The 13,879-nt window shown below is 38.4% G+C and overlaps 1 protein-coding gene and 2 non-coding genes across 3 annotated transcripts in view; all 3 read left to right on the top strand.

Annotated features, from left to right (window-relative positions):
- Positions 1-13,879, top strand: part of EIF3A (eukaryotic translation initiation factor 3 subunit A) — a 35,535-nt gene that overhangs the window by 13,861 nt on the left and 7,795 nt on the right. The window contains exons 8-18 of the mRNA XM_043597680.1: positions 3,302-3,406; positions 3,787-3,885; positions 5,027-5,143; positions 5,645-5,830; positions 6,344-6,691; positions 7,121-7,225; positions 7,314-7,427; positions 8,678-8,800; positions 9,309-9,462; positions 10,026-10,210; positions 13,697-13,785. Of these exons, the coding sequence (XP_043453615.1) occupies positions 3,302-3,406; positions 3,787-3,885; positions 5,027-5,143; positions 5,645-5,830; positions 6,344-6,691; positions 7,121-7,225; positions 7,314-7,427; positions 8,678-8,800; positions 9,309-9,462; positions 10,026-10,210; positions 13,697-13,785 (1,625 nt within the window). The remainder of the gene's footprint in view (positions 1-3,301; positions 3,407-3,786; positions 3,886-5,026; positions 5,144-5,644; positions 5,831-6,343; positions 6,692-7,120; positions 7,226-7,313; positions 7,428-8,677; positions 8,801-9,308; positions 9,463-10,025; positions 10,211-13,696; positions 13,786-13,879) is intronic.
- LOC122493622 lies at positions 3,516-3,649 on the top strand. Its single transcript, XR_006299978.1, has one exon. It is a non-coding gene; the product is annotated as a small nucleolar RNA SNORA19 (small nucleolar RNA).
- On the top strand, positions 4,564-4,693 carry LOC122493621. Its single transcript, XR_006299977.1, has one exon. It is a non-coding gene; the product is annotated as a small nucleolar RNA SNORA19 (small nucleolar RNA).

Here is a 13,879-nt window from a genome sequence, read left to right as displayed (position 1 = left end):
CTGACAGATGGTAGAAATGGGGTGATGAGTATAGGAATGAATGTGAAGTTGATTAGGCCTGATTCTGGACAATGGGAATATTTCCAATTTTTCTTTCTCTTTTAATGTTTGTTTATTTTGAGAGAGAGAGAGCACAGTTACGAGACCATGAGCTGGGGAGGGGTAGAGAGAGAAAGAACCCCAAGTAGGCTGTGCGGAGCTCAATGCAAGCCTCGATCCCATGACCATGAGATCATGACCTGTGGCGAAACTCAAGAGTTGGAAGCTTAATTGACTGACTCACGAAGGCACCCCGTGAAGTACTTTTTAAAATGCAGATTTCTTAAAAAAAAAATAAAATAAAAAATAAATAAATAAATAAAATGCAGATTTCTAGGGGTGCCTGGCTGACTCAGTCTTCTGAGAAGAGCATGTGACTCTTGATCTTGGGGCTGTAAGTTTGAGCAACACGTTAGAGATTACTTAAATAAAACTTAAAAAAATGTAGATTTCTAGGTTGTACCCAGTACCTACACCAATCAATTTCAGAATATGGAGCCTAAGGTTGGTGTATCTTTACAATGTTTATGTTGATGGACTTTTGCATTCACTGGAAATTAGCATGTGAGTGTGTATTATTTTCTTAATGTTTATTTATTTTGAGAGAGAGAAAGAGAGAATATGCTCCACGGGGGAGGGGCAGAGAGAGAGGGAGAGAGAGAATCCCAATTTCGGGGCTCAATCTCACGAATCACAAGACTGGGACCTGAGCCCAAACCAAGAGTCTGCTGCTTAACTGACTGAGCCACCCAGGCGCCCCTTGCACGTGTGTATTACATGCCAGGCAATTAAGATTTACAACTTTAGGTTTTAGAGAGTCTGACTCACAATAGTCAGACTTAGTAGTTACTGTAATATAATAGCCCAGTAAATTACTTTGGAACAAGAGAAATAGAGGGACAGTTGCTAGAGAAGAGGCTTTGCTTTTCTGGCAGAACCCGTTAAGTAAGAACTAATCAGTTTTCTATGTAGCAACACTTTTCCCTTGGAACACTTTTCTGTAACAGTAGGAAGGCAGATTCCCTTTGTTGTCAGTTTTTATTTTTATTTGTTTGCTTGAGAGAGAGAGTGAGAACTGTGTGTGCAAGCAGGGGGAGGGGTGGGGAGAGAGAGAGTCCCAAAGCATTGTGGAGCCCGACGTGGGGCTCGATTTCGCAAACCGGAGATTGTGACCTGAGCTAGGAGTCAGATGCATAACTGACTAAGCCCCCCTGGTGCCTGTTGTAAGCTTTTAACAAGAACTTAATCTGCAAAACAGCACTTCTCTGTCTCTGTATGCCTCCATGTTTTATTTTGTTGCCACTGGCCACAGGTCACTTTGTGTTTTGACGAGTTTTTGTGGGACTTAGAATTAAGTGAATAAAATGATAGCATTTTCTTTGGGAAGAGATCTTACTAGCAAGTAGTGTAAAAAAATTTTTTTTTTATTTTAAAATACTGAACAAGTGTTTAAACCGGAAAGAGAGTCCATATCTCTTGAACTTTTATCTACATACCTAACACACACCTTGATGTTAAAGTTGGTGTCTTACACTGGTTTGTTTATCATTGTTGGAGAGCTTTCGGCCAGCAGCCAGGACATCCAGACTTGGGTCCTTACTGTGCCCATAGACAGGTATAAAAGTTTATGAGAACGGTATAGGTTGGTATCAGGTCAGTAGATTAGCTGGCTGTCAGTGGGCATTTATATAAGTCTTTATGAGTTCACCATACATTCAAGATTGAGATCTGAGCTTTGAACTCCTATAACTGAATTTGTAAACACCGAGAGAATGATTTTTCTAAATTTATTTTTTAATGTTTATTTATTTTTGAGAGAGAGGCAGAGCACGAGCGGGGGAGGGGCAGAGAGAGAAGGAGCCACAGAATATGAAGCCGGCCTCAGGCCCTTGAGTTGCCAGCACAGAGCCAGACGTGGGCCTCGAACCCACGAATCGCGAGATCGTGGCCTGAGCCGAAGTCAGATGCTTTACCGACTGAGCCAGGCACCCCGAGAATGATTCTCTTATCTCAGGAACATATTCAGATTAACCAGAGTTCATAAGCAACTCGTTCTTAGATCAGAAAGCCGATTATAAATCTTAGAAATGTTTTAACAGATTACAGTAGCCCATGGTAGCATATCTCCTCTTTGGGGAAAAGGGTGCTAAATGGAGAATCTAGAATAATTTGATAGGAATACAATTACAGCTGGGAGAATTTTATTTGAATGCTTATACCACACCACACTTAATTTCAATAAAGGCACTTGTGAGGGAGGTACATTCCAGAAATGTGGAAATCAGTCGTGCACCCATTTTGGATAGGAGGTAGAGTAGAGTGCTCATGTGTGGGGATAGGATCTGCTGTCATTTGCCTCAGTCTTGCGACCAGTCTTGTGGCTACACACGCAATCCTGCAATCCTGTGCTTGCAAGTCTTGCTGTGTCTCTGCAGGTAGTCTGCTGTCTTTGGGTTTGCAGTTCCCCACATGTAAAGGGTAAAGGTCCGTGTGCATTATATATTCTAGTTTATAATTTAGGTAAGGTATGATTTAATTATGGGCAGTTTTGAGGTTTATAAAGTTTGGCCATTTTTTGTCTCCCTTTTTAAGAAAAGTTATTCAGGTGGCACCCTTAGTTGAGTTTTAGTCACATATAAAAATGTGATTGGGTACATTGTCATGAGGTGGTTTATAGTCCTCACTCCCCATGCCCCCCAAAATAGCCACTTGCCCTGATATGCGACACCACACATAAATTTGCCTGTGTACTTTATGTGAGATTTGAGGTTCACATAAATGCAGTATGTTAAATTCTTGTGAGATTTATTCACATGTGTGTAGCTTTTTTTTCTTCGATCATTTCTGTATAAGAACCTATCCCTGTTTGTCCTGAGTTTTTTCTAATAGGGGCTTTTATGAATAGTGTTGGCATGGTAATTTTTGTGTGGTACAGTAATTTGTGAACTGTGGGATTTTACTTGTTGCTGGTAATTAGGTTGGCCACACTAGTTGTCTTTGTAAATATTTTGTTGGTTTAGAGTTTTTATATCCTTATTAAGCTCTTGGGAGACTTTTCACTGTAGATAGATACATAATTTGGGGTAAGAGACCCAAGTGTAGTTTTCTTTTAGAGTCCTCTGGTAAATTTAAAGAGGATTGAGGCTGGTCTTTCAGACACTTTCTAGATCTCCAATCCTGTATTTTTCTTCTTTGTATTCAATTCAGTTGGGAATTTAGTTGGAAAATTTCCTTCAGCAGTTAAACCTTTTGTTCATTGTAGGTCAGATTCAATGTATTGCAGTATGTTGTTCCCGAAGTGAAAGACCTTTACAATTGGCTGGAAGTAGAATTTAATCCGCTAAAACTCTGCGAGAGAGTCACAAAGGTAAGGCTTAGTGTTCTAGTTTTGGTTATATGACCTTTGCTAGCTGGCCTTTTTTCAGGTTGTATTTATACTGAGGAGAGAGAAGTATTGTCCTCTGTGTTTAAATTCAGTGCACATTTCATTGTCTTTTTTTCTTTATGTTAAGGGAAAAGATATTTCTGATGTGCTAAATAAATAAGCCTTTGGAGGTAAATTAGCAGCATGGCTAATTTAGTCATTGCTGTCAGTCACCTTCAGACAAGCATCAACATAGTTTTGTATTACATTTGTATTTCCCTGCACTGTGATGTTTCTGTATGTTAAAAAAAAATGAAAAACTTCATAAATGTTTTACTGCTATTAGAAAGTATGATCTGTTTTCAATGTAATGGACTTTACAGGTTCTAAATTGGGTTAGGGAACAACCTGAAAAGGAACCAGAGTTGCAACAGTATGTCCCACAGCTGCAAAACAACACCATACTTCGTCTTCTGCAGCAGGTAAACATTTTTAAATAAATGTTTTATTTAGAACTGGAATTTCTCCCCTTGATTGTTTTTATCACAACACTAAAAAATTGAGGAATGGCCTAGGATTTGAACTCCTCACCAAATTCTATCCTTGCCAAAATTAGTCTTAATTTATTTGATTTGAAAAACAATATTTTACGTATAATTTGTAGTTTTTTTCTCCTTTATCGTTGAACACTATCTACGTACATTTCTCCTCATTAGTAGTGTAAATCTAATTCAACACCTACATGGTTTTAAATTGTCTAAAGGGTACTGTGATTTATTCAGACTCTACCGATGGAAATCCGTATTTCTAGGGGTTTTTCTGCTATTAGAAAATGTTGTAGCAGTGAACATTTCCATACATGTGTCTTTATGTACTTCTGTGACTTTGTGTAATATCAGAAGTGGAATTAGTCACAGAGTTTACACATTTAAAGCTTTAATAGCTCTTGAAGAGATTCAGTTAGTGAACCCTCCTACCTGTGGTGAGTGGGGAAGCCTTTTCTCTTACTAACGCTATTTATTGTTAGTCTTTTAACGTACTTTAGGCTGACTTATGTAAGTTTGAATATTAGGGTTTATAATATGGCTTAAATGTTCCTGTTTTGTCTTCCATTTGTTTCATTGGGAGGGGGCTTTTACTATATTTTCACTTCAGTATTTATGCACATTTCATTGACCTGCTTTCTTTTGTATATGTGAGCAGTGTTATTTCTTATGTGCTATACAAATAGTTGAAGGCTAATTAGCAGTATAACTAAATAGTAATGCTGCCAGTCTCCTTCAGACAAATAATTTTATTAAAAGTGTTCAGATGAATTAGGTAAGTAGCAGATCTCTACAAATATATGGCCATTCAGGGCTTTTTGTTTGATGAAACTAGGATTTGAAAGGATTATGCTTTTGAGGAATGGTATAATGTGATGGTTCAGAGCATAGCTTTTGGGGTTGATAGCTTTGAATTGTGATTCCAACTCTAGCAGTGTAGTGTTAACAGTTAACTTTGAGCTTCAACTTCTCTTTTCTGGGAAATGGACATAGGTTCTACTCATAGTTGTGTAAGACTGCACATAAAAATGCTGAATAAATTATAGCTATTACTGCTAACCTTGTGTCCTTTATGCAGGTGGCACAGATTTATCAGAGCATTGAGTTTTCCCGTTTGACTTCTCTGGTTCCTTTTGTTGATGCTTTCCAACTGGAACGGGCTATAGTAGATGCTGCCAGGCACTGTGATCTGCAGGTATGTGCTGGAAGGGACACCGAGGTAGAAGGCCTTTAAGGACTAAAAAACACCTATCCTTTGTTTCTCGCAGTTTTTGGTTCAGTGGCACCATTTTAAAGTTGTACTGAATGGGTTTTCTAGCTTTTGTATTTAACATTCTTAATGTTTTCTCATATTCATTTGAAATTTTTTATCAAAAGTTACTTATTTGTGGGGCGCCTGGGCGCCTCAGTCAATAGGGCGTCTGACTCGGCTCAGGTCATGCTGTTGTAGTTCACGAGTTCAAGCCCTGTGTTGGGCTCTGTGCTGACGGCTCGGAGCCTGGAGCCTGCTTTGGGTTCTGTGTCTCCCTCTCTCTCTGCCCCTCCCCTGTGCTCTGTCTCGTGTGCACACACGCTCTTTCTCTTTTCCTCTCACTCAAAAATAGACATTTAAGAAAATAATAAGGGACCCGTCTGTAGAATGATTTCGTATTTGTATATAGATGTAACTATTGATGAGGTCGTTTAATTTTCAAAGGTTCGTATTGACCACACTTCTCGGACCCTTAGTTTTGGATCTGATTTGAATTATGCTACTCGAGAAGATGCTCCAATTGGTCCTCATTTGCAAAGCATGCCTTCAGAACAGATCAGAAATCAGTTGACAGCGATGTCTTCAGTACTTGCAAAGGCACTTGAAGTCATTAAGCCAGCTCATATTTTGGTATGCATCTTGGGGAGAAATGAACTACAGAATCTTTCAGGGGCCCTTACGCTATGTCTTGCACAAAAAGGTTTGTTCGGGATGATGTCTGAGAAAAAGACTTTATTATATATTTCCTATTCAGTTGTATTTCTTAGTTTTGGTATTGTACCTATCACATATAAGAGGATATCCCCTCTTCACCCCCTCTGTGGGATTTTTCCTTCCTGCTTAACTTCTTTCTTTGTTAGTTTTGTTAGCCTTTCTCCTTGGCTTACATGCTATAAAGTAGATTTGGTGCAGAGAACAATGGACCTAGCAAATAAAGCTTCTTCAGATATGTCGCTGCTATTAAAGATTTTGTATAGGTCATAGTATTTGGTGCTGGGAGCTAGTAGCTTGAATAACATCATCTCTGGTTATTAAATGCAGATATACGTAAGGGTAATAGGTCAGGATTATTTAGTAATTTTTTGGATGCCTAATACCCTGGTGTGTCATGTGATAATTTTTTTAATCCATTTATTTTGGAAGCAAGAGAAAGAAGAACAGCATCAGTTGGCTGTTACTGCATACCTTAAAAACTCCCGAAAAGAGCATCAGCGTATCCTGGCTCGCCGTCAGACAATTGAGGAAAGGAAAGAGCGCCTTGAGAGTCTCAATATTCAGCGTGAGAAGGAAGAATTGGAGCAGAGGGAAGCTGAACTTCAGAAAGTAAGGAAAGCCGAAGAAGAGAGGCTGCGACAGGAGGCAAAGGAGAGAGAGAAGGAGCGCATTTTACAGGAACATGAACAAATCAAAAAGAAAACTGTCCGTGAGCGTTTGGAGCAGATCAAGAAAACGGAACTGGGTGCCAAAGCGTTCAAAGACATTGATATTGAAGTATGTAGCTCACTACTTGTTACGGTCTTTGATCCACATTTCAGAAGCACAGTTCTTTACCAATTAGTGATTTACTTTGAGTAATCTGGTTATTTTCACTCGTTTGGTACAGCTGATTCATTAACTATAATCTGTGAAGTAAGCATTTGTTTTAAATGGCTCTGTGCAGTTTTTAGCCATTGTTAAAACAGAGTTGGGTACGTGCAGGTGGGCGGAATGAGAAGTAGATGTTAAGATTATGTTGTTTTTCCCTACACAGAAGTGGAAATATGGCTATTGTAAAACATTCTTACGTTGCCTAACTTTACCCGCTGGTAACACTTACTCATTGTATGAAAAGTAACTTAGGTTTTGATTTTAGAAAACATTGCTCCATACGCCTTTCTTCTATATTCTTATTAGTGATTGTGCGTTTGTAATACTTTACAGGATCTGGAAGAATTGGATCCGGATTTTATCATGGCTAAACAGGTTGAACAACTGGAGAAAGAAAAGAAGGAACTTCAGGAACGCCTGAAGAATCAAGAAAAGAAGGTGAATGAAAGGACTGGTTGGTAAACTTACAACATGTCAGGTTAACAGAAATTTCTTTCTTAAATACTTTTGTTTTCATGTCATTCAGATTGATTATTTCGAACGAGCTAAACGCTTGGAGGAAATCCCTTTGATAAAGAGCGCGTATGAAGAACAGAGGATTAAAGACATGGATCTGTGGGAACAGCAAGAAGAAGAAAGAGTAAGATTTACATTGGACTGTAACACTTTTAGACTGTAAGCTATAATTAAATCCTCTGCCAGTAATGGGGCCACGGTTTCAGAACTGATCATTCTGTGCTCTTTTGCGAGGAATGGTGGCACTTCAATGGCTGAATACAGACAGACTGGTGGGCAGATAGATGTTTTTACAACAGGTTAAAAAATGAAACTTGTAGTAACGCAAAAGACAGGTGAAAAGTTCACTTAAAAAAGAGCTTTATGAGGATATAACTCACATGCCACACAATTCACCCGTTTAAACTGTAATTGATGGGTTTTAGTACATTTACAGAATTGCACAGCCATTAAACTTTACCCCAAAAGAAACACCACGCCTATTAGCAGTCCCTCCCCATTTTCTCCACACCACTTTGGCCTTATGCAACCACCAGTGCCCTGTCTGTCTCTAGATTTGCTTATTGTTTAGATATTTTATATAAATGGAATCATACAGTACATGGCCTTTGGGGACTAGACTGTCCCTTCTGTATTTATCTAATGGTACAAGAGCAAGGCTTTCAAATGCTCGTGATTAAATTGTGATTAAAAACTAGTGGCCCTGTTCTAGTTTAAAAAAAAAAGTAAATACAGACAGACAACAAACCTGTGGGGACTTGCAGTGTGGAGAATGCAGCCTCTTGGTTCCACTGGAGTGTTGCCATTCTTTGCTTCGTTTGCCAGTTCCTCCCATTCTTTCAGAAGTTCGAATTTTTGTGATAATGTGTAAAATCAGAGAAAACAGAGTGCAGACCAGATAAAATATTTGAGGTGATTTGTTGTAGTCTCTGCCCTGAAGCCTTCCATTTCCCTTTGGAGTACAGAGAGAAAAGTCTTCTTAAATCATTAGTGCACTCTGCCTGAACCTCCACAGTTTTCTTTAAGGGAGAAAATATCTTTCATAATTAGATCGTAGTGCTTATTACCATGAGGTGTTTACTTTTTGTTTTATTGTATACATTGTAGTTTTTCCTTTATAAAAATTTTCAGTACCATGGGCCTAAATAAGAATTTCTTACAGATGCCTCAGGACTCTTTTACCCGTCTCCTGTCCCTGATTTCCGCCTAGGGACACATGGGCATAGATATAGTAACCCTTCCATTTTTATAGCAAGATAGAAGGGGCAGAAGATCTGCTTGTCATTCTTTGAGAATATCTGTCAGGAATTGAGAGTAAATTATTAATCAGAAAGTGAATGCTTTGAAATTTAACTTCATGTTATGTATTTGCAGATTACTACCATGCAACTAGAACGTGAAAAGGCTCTCGAACATAAGAATCGAATGTCACGAATGCTTGAAGACAGAGATTTATTTGTAATGCGACTCAAGGCCGCACGACAGTCTGTTTATGAGGTGAAGTTACTGGTTTCAGGGAAACATTTATTCATGAGCTTTTTTGTTTTGCCTTAAGGTTCTTCTTTAATGCAGTGGTACGTTGTGTCCTGAGCCAATGTTTTGTAATAATCATTTAAATAACATTTTAATAGAAACGTTCTTGAAAATATTTCGTAGGTTATTAAGCAGTCAGCCATCACTATAAACAAATTTTCTGAAGGTGCAAGTGGACTGCATTATATTTGCTTTGGATGTAAGTTTTGTTTACTGTTGGATTTAGAAAGGAAATAATAGATCAAAGTATCCTGCTCTTAAATTCTAATTTAATTATTTGATTTGGTTTGTATAAAAACAAACCCACTGGTGTAGGAAAAAATAACTGGCCACAACACGTCACAAAAACCGGTCATTGGGAAATGTGTGCGCATAGGGTTTCAAGAAACTTGCGGTGCTTTTGTAAACTTCAAATTTAGCTGGTTTGTAGGGCTTCAAAAGATTGGATTTTTATTGTCCATTCTATTAATAGGAAAAACTTAAACAATTTGAGGAGAGATTAGCAGAAGAAAGGCATAATCGGTTGGAAGAGCGCAAAAGGCAGCGTAAAGAAGAACGCAGAATAACCTACCATAGAGAGAAAGAAGAGGAGGAGCAAAGGAGGGCAGAAGAACAGATGCTGAAAGGTATCGCTAGACCAAGGTTGGAGTGTGTGTGAGGCAAGGTTGATAGTCTGCCTTATAGTAATCTTACTTAGAAAATACAGGAATGAGGAACCAGGATCAGTGGCTTCTTAATTGCAGTTAACTTAAGCTAACTTTTAGTTGTCTGAAGTTTGTTTTAGGTGAGGATGTTCTGTCCTCTTCTAGCTTATTGCCACATCTTTTGTTTTGTTTTTTTTTTAATTAATACCATTCTTTAATTTTTAATTTTTATCACTCAAGTTTATGTAGCACTGACATGTATTAAGGAGCACATACTACATGGAGTCTGTCAGATGGTCCTTCTCTGGAATCCCAAGATGCTCAGGAGTTGGGGAGGCATTCGAGTATCTTGTCGTTACAAAAGTGTCGAGTGGCATCATACTTGTTTTCTTGAATATCTTCTGCCCCTTAGCTCATTGTAAAATACACACAATTTTTTAAAAAGAATTTTCCTTCTACCTTACGCTGCCTGCTGAATACCAGCAAAGTAGACCTAGTTCTAGGGCAAAGACTTGGCACACTTAATAACCTAACCCGTTATCTAGAGCGTGAAGAGAGAGAGCGTGCTGAACGGGCAAAACGTGAGGAAGAGCTACGAGAATATCAGGAGCGGGTCAAGAAATTAGAAGAAGTGGAAAGGAAAAAACGCCAAAGAGAGCTGGAAATTGAAGAAAGGGAACGACGTAGAGAGGAAGAGAGAAGGCTTGGTGACGATCCACTTTCTAGAAAGGTGAGTGTAGAAGTTAACTCTGTTTTTATGTGCTGTGCTTATCACCCGGTTGTCTTGCATGGTCCACATGCCTCAGTGCACATATCAGTGTCTCAGCTTCATGTTTTACTTATTTTGTTAATGTTTATTTATTTTGAGAGAGCAAGCGATCAGGGAAGGAGCAGAGAGAAAGAGAGAAAATCCCAAGTGGGCTCTGTGCTGACAGCCCAGAGCCTGATGTGTGGTTTGAACCCATGAACTGTGAGGTCATGACCTGAGCCAGAACCAAGAGTTAGACGCTCAGCTGACTGAGCGACCCAAGCGCCCCAGAATCTGCATTTTAACAATATTTCCAAGTGATTCAAATGCCGCCCTAAATATTTTTAATATGCGCTCACGTCCAAAACTGACTTTTATTCCCCCTCTAGTTTGTGTCTCTAATCCCTGCTCCTGATTGGTTGCACCGTTACCCATTTAATCTTAAGAGTTTTGAATCTACCCCCTCTCCTTTCTGTTCTACGTTCCTGGCTTAATTTAGAATCTTCCTTTGTCTGTATTATTTTACTGGTCTCCTTACTGTTCCCTCTGATTATAGTCTCTCCCCAGCTTCAGACCTTCCTCTACATTGTGGCCATTTTTTTCATGATGTGTATTTGATCATTTTACCTGCTCTTGGGTTTCAAACTTTGATTGGTACTCATTACTTAGAACCAAAGGTAAAACCTGCCTTAGCAGTCAAGGCCTTTCTTGTTTCCTGCTTTTTCCAGTAGCTTTGTCTGTCACCATTTTCTTCTTAGTCATCTATACTCTAACCGTTTCTGAGCTCGTTTTATGCCTTATGGTTCTTTGACATCTGTCTGCATTCTCTTTGTTTCCCCTTGGATGTGCCAGTGCTCCCTCTTAAACAAGATACAGCTTTGTTTCTATGTTCAGACTTGAGGAGCTGGAGGATTTCTTGCCTGCTGCCTGTCTCCATTCCTTCCTCCGTGCCATACCTTGTGTCAGTTTTCTTGGATGACCTGCTGTTCTTTGATTTCCGTTTAAAATGTATATGGATAGATTTTTGGTTTTGTTACTCCTGTTACTAATTTTTATTTTTACTTCCTTGTTACTAGTGAATGTGGCCTATACGATTCCTAATTTTGTGTTCTAAAACATGATGTGTTACGCATATTCTTTTTCTATTGGGCACAAAGTTGTATGTGTATATGGAATCAGAAATGTTACTTATTTTAATTTGCTACATTCTGTTAACTTACGGGAGCTTCATCTTCTGAAGAAAGGGAGGTGACTTACTTGGCTGTGATGATGGATTCCTGAGTTGCTTTTTTTTGTTTTAGTTTTCGCAAATCTGTCCATTTTCAGTCTTTTGTTTCTGTTTTGTGCCTCCCCCTCCCTACCGTCCCTTTCAGTTAGAGTCTTTAATTTATTTACATTTAACATAGTAATTATTATATTTTTTTACTTGCTTCCATGTTCCTGCCACTGCTTTCTTCAAGCCAAATTTAAGAACTTTTCTCAGTACACTTTTGCTGTCTCTAGTCTCTTAGTGATTATCACCGTTTTTTTAAATTTATCTCAACTTCACAGTCTGTAAATTTTGGGAACTCTGTCTTCTCAGAACAAAAAAATTCTGAGCATCCTTTACTTTTATTTATTCTATTGCAGTAAGTTGAATATTTTTACATCCAGCTCACTAAAACATGTTAATCTATTTAGGACTTTCTTAACAGTTTTCCAACAAGATTGGTAAACATGATTTAGTTTCAAATATGTTTACACTTACCACTTTTTCTCTTTTGCAGATAACATTTTTTTTGGTCTTGTTTTGTATATCTTTTCAATTTTTTTTTCCAGGCTGTCTTTGTATATATCTCCAAAGAGGTTTCTCTTTTTTGTTTCCTCCCCTCAAAGTTGAAAAATGGTGTAGTGGTTTGGTCAGTTCGAATCCTCCCTCAGAAGTTTCACGACTGCTCAGTATCCCAGTACACAGTGAAGGGAGGAGATCGTGAGAATAGTCTTGGTCTTGCTACTTCTGTAGATACTCTGTATTATTCCTTGGGAATTTCAGAATATTCTGTCCTTAGAGTAAAAGGAGCATGAAGATTTTCCTGAGACTTTGTCCAGTCACCTAAGTACATAGCCTTTATTATTCACCCATTTTGGCACTTGTGCCTTTTGTAGTCAGAGGATGCAATTTATTTACCTTAGAGAAGATTATATTTCCTTAATCTAGGGAAAGCTTTTTCTCTTGTCTTTATTTGCCTTTCAGAGCCCTATTGTTTTCTTTTAATGTTTCCCTTTTTAAAAAAAAATCTCTTTGTCCTTTTGAAACTGGTTCTCTGAGATTCCCGTTCAGTTTATATGTTTATTAGTGGGGCCTGTTCTGTTTGATATATGAACTGAGTTAAAAATTTTTGGTAATCATGTTGCCTTCTGGAATTCTTTTTGTTTGTTTAATGGCTATCATAGCCATCCTTGAAAATCTTCTTTGAGGGTCTAGTTGTGTGAAAACCTCTAATAACTTGAATTCTTTGCTGAGTTTACTTTCTAGGGCGAGTATGAAGGGTGGGAGAAACTTGGTTTTCTGGGTGTTGACATTCCCTGCATTGTAGTGACCTTAAGTTTTATGGACAATTGAGCTCCTCTTTTCTCCCACGGTGTCCACTTGGGAAAGTCTCTTAGAATAACCTCCACCTTAAGAGTCCAGAGTCCATTGCGATGGCAGGTGACTTACCATCTCTGCCTCTTCTTCCCTTCAGTTTCTTATGTTAATTGTTATTGGAGGTTTTATTACCAAAACACTTCTTAAAATTTAAATAAAGATCCTCTTATACACCACCTACTTGGAATTGTTAGCTTTGTTAGATTTTTACCTTACTCCTCCCACCCTTGCCGCAGATCTTGTTTTGTATTTTCCAGAGTATTCTTAATTGCTGACTGTGGCCTTAGGTTATGTTTGTAGGAGCCATCAAACTGTGTCAGAGCTGTATGGGATTAAAATTGTGTGCTTTTGCTCTCTACAGAGGTTGTACCACATTTACATTTCCACTGTAAGCGTATTTATCTCCCTATACTCTTTTCCATAATTTTTAATGACAACATAGTACTTGGAAGAGGGAAATACTGTTAATAGAAACATCCCTCATTTGACATTTCATTTGTTCCATTTTAGGAGGTCCTGTGCAATGTACGTTTGGGGCACCGAGCTTTTTTCACGTAATCTCAGGAGGGAATTTTGAGGATCAAAGGATATCTGCAGATATTTGAATAATTCCAGGGGTTGGGTGCCAGATTGCTCTCAAGGTGGTATTTTGTTGATTTATAAAGCCAGTCACACCAGTTTCACTGTACTACCACTCTGACTTTGGGTTAAAACAAACCATTTTAAAACTTGTTTATATTTAAGGACTTAAGGTTAATATAAGTGCAAAAACATTTGGTAATACTAGTAGTTGTAATAAGTGTTGCCAACGTAGTGCCTCACATTAACTTTGGTGAATGTAGGACTCTCGTTGGGGAGATAGAGATTCAGAAGGCACATGGAGAAAAGGACCTGAAGTAGATTCCGAGTGGAGAAGAGGCCCACCAGAGAAGTAAGTAGAGTCAAGGAAAATAGTACCAATTAGACAGAGGTCCTGTTAATGCCTCATTAGCAGTTTTCCAGTTGGGTTTATTTTATAGAGGTGG

This window comes from Prionailurus bengalensis, chromosome D2 (assembly GCF_016509475.1).
Source record: "Prionailurus bengalensis isolate Pbe53 chromosome D2, Fcat_Pben_1.1_paternal_pri, whole genome shotgun sequence".
In the NCBI taxonomy this organism is placed as follows: domain Eukaryota; kingdom Metazoa; phylum Chordata; class Mammalia; order Carnivora; family Felidae; genus Prionailurus; species Prionailurus bengalensis.
This window is presented reverse-complemented; position numbering and strand designations above follow the sequence as displayed.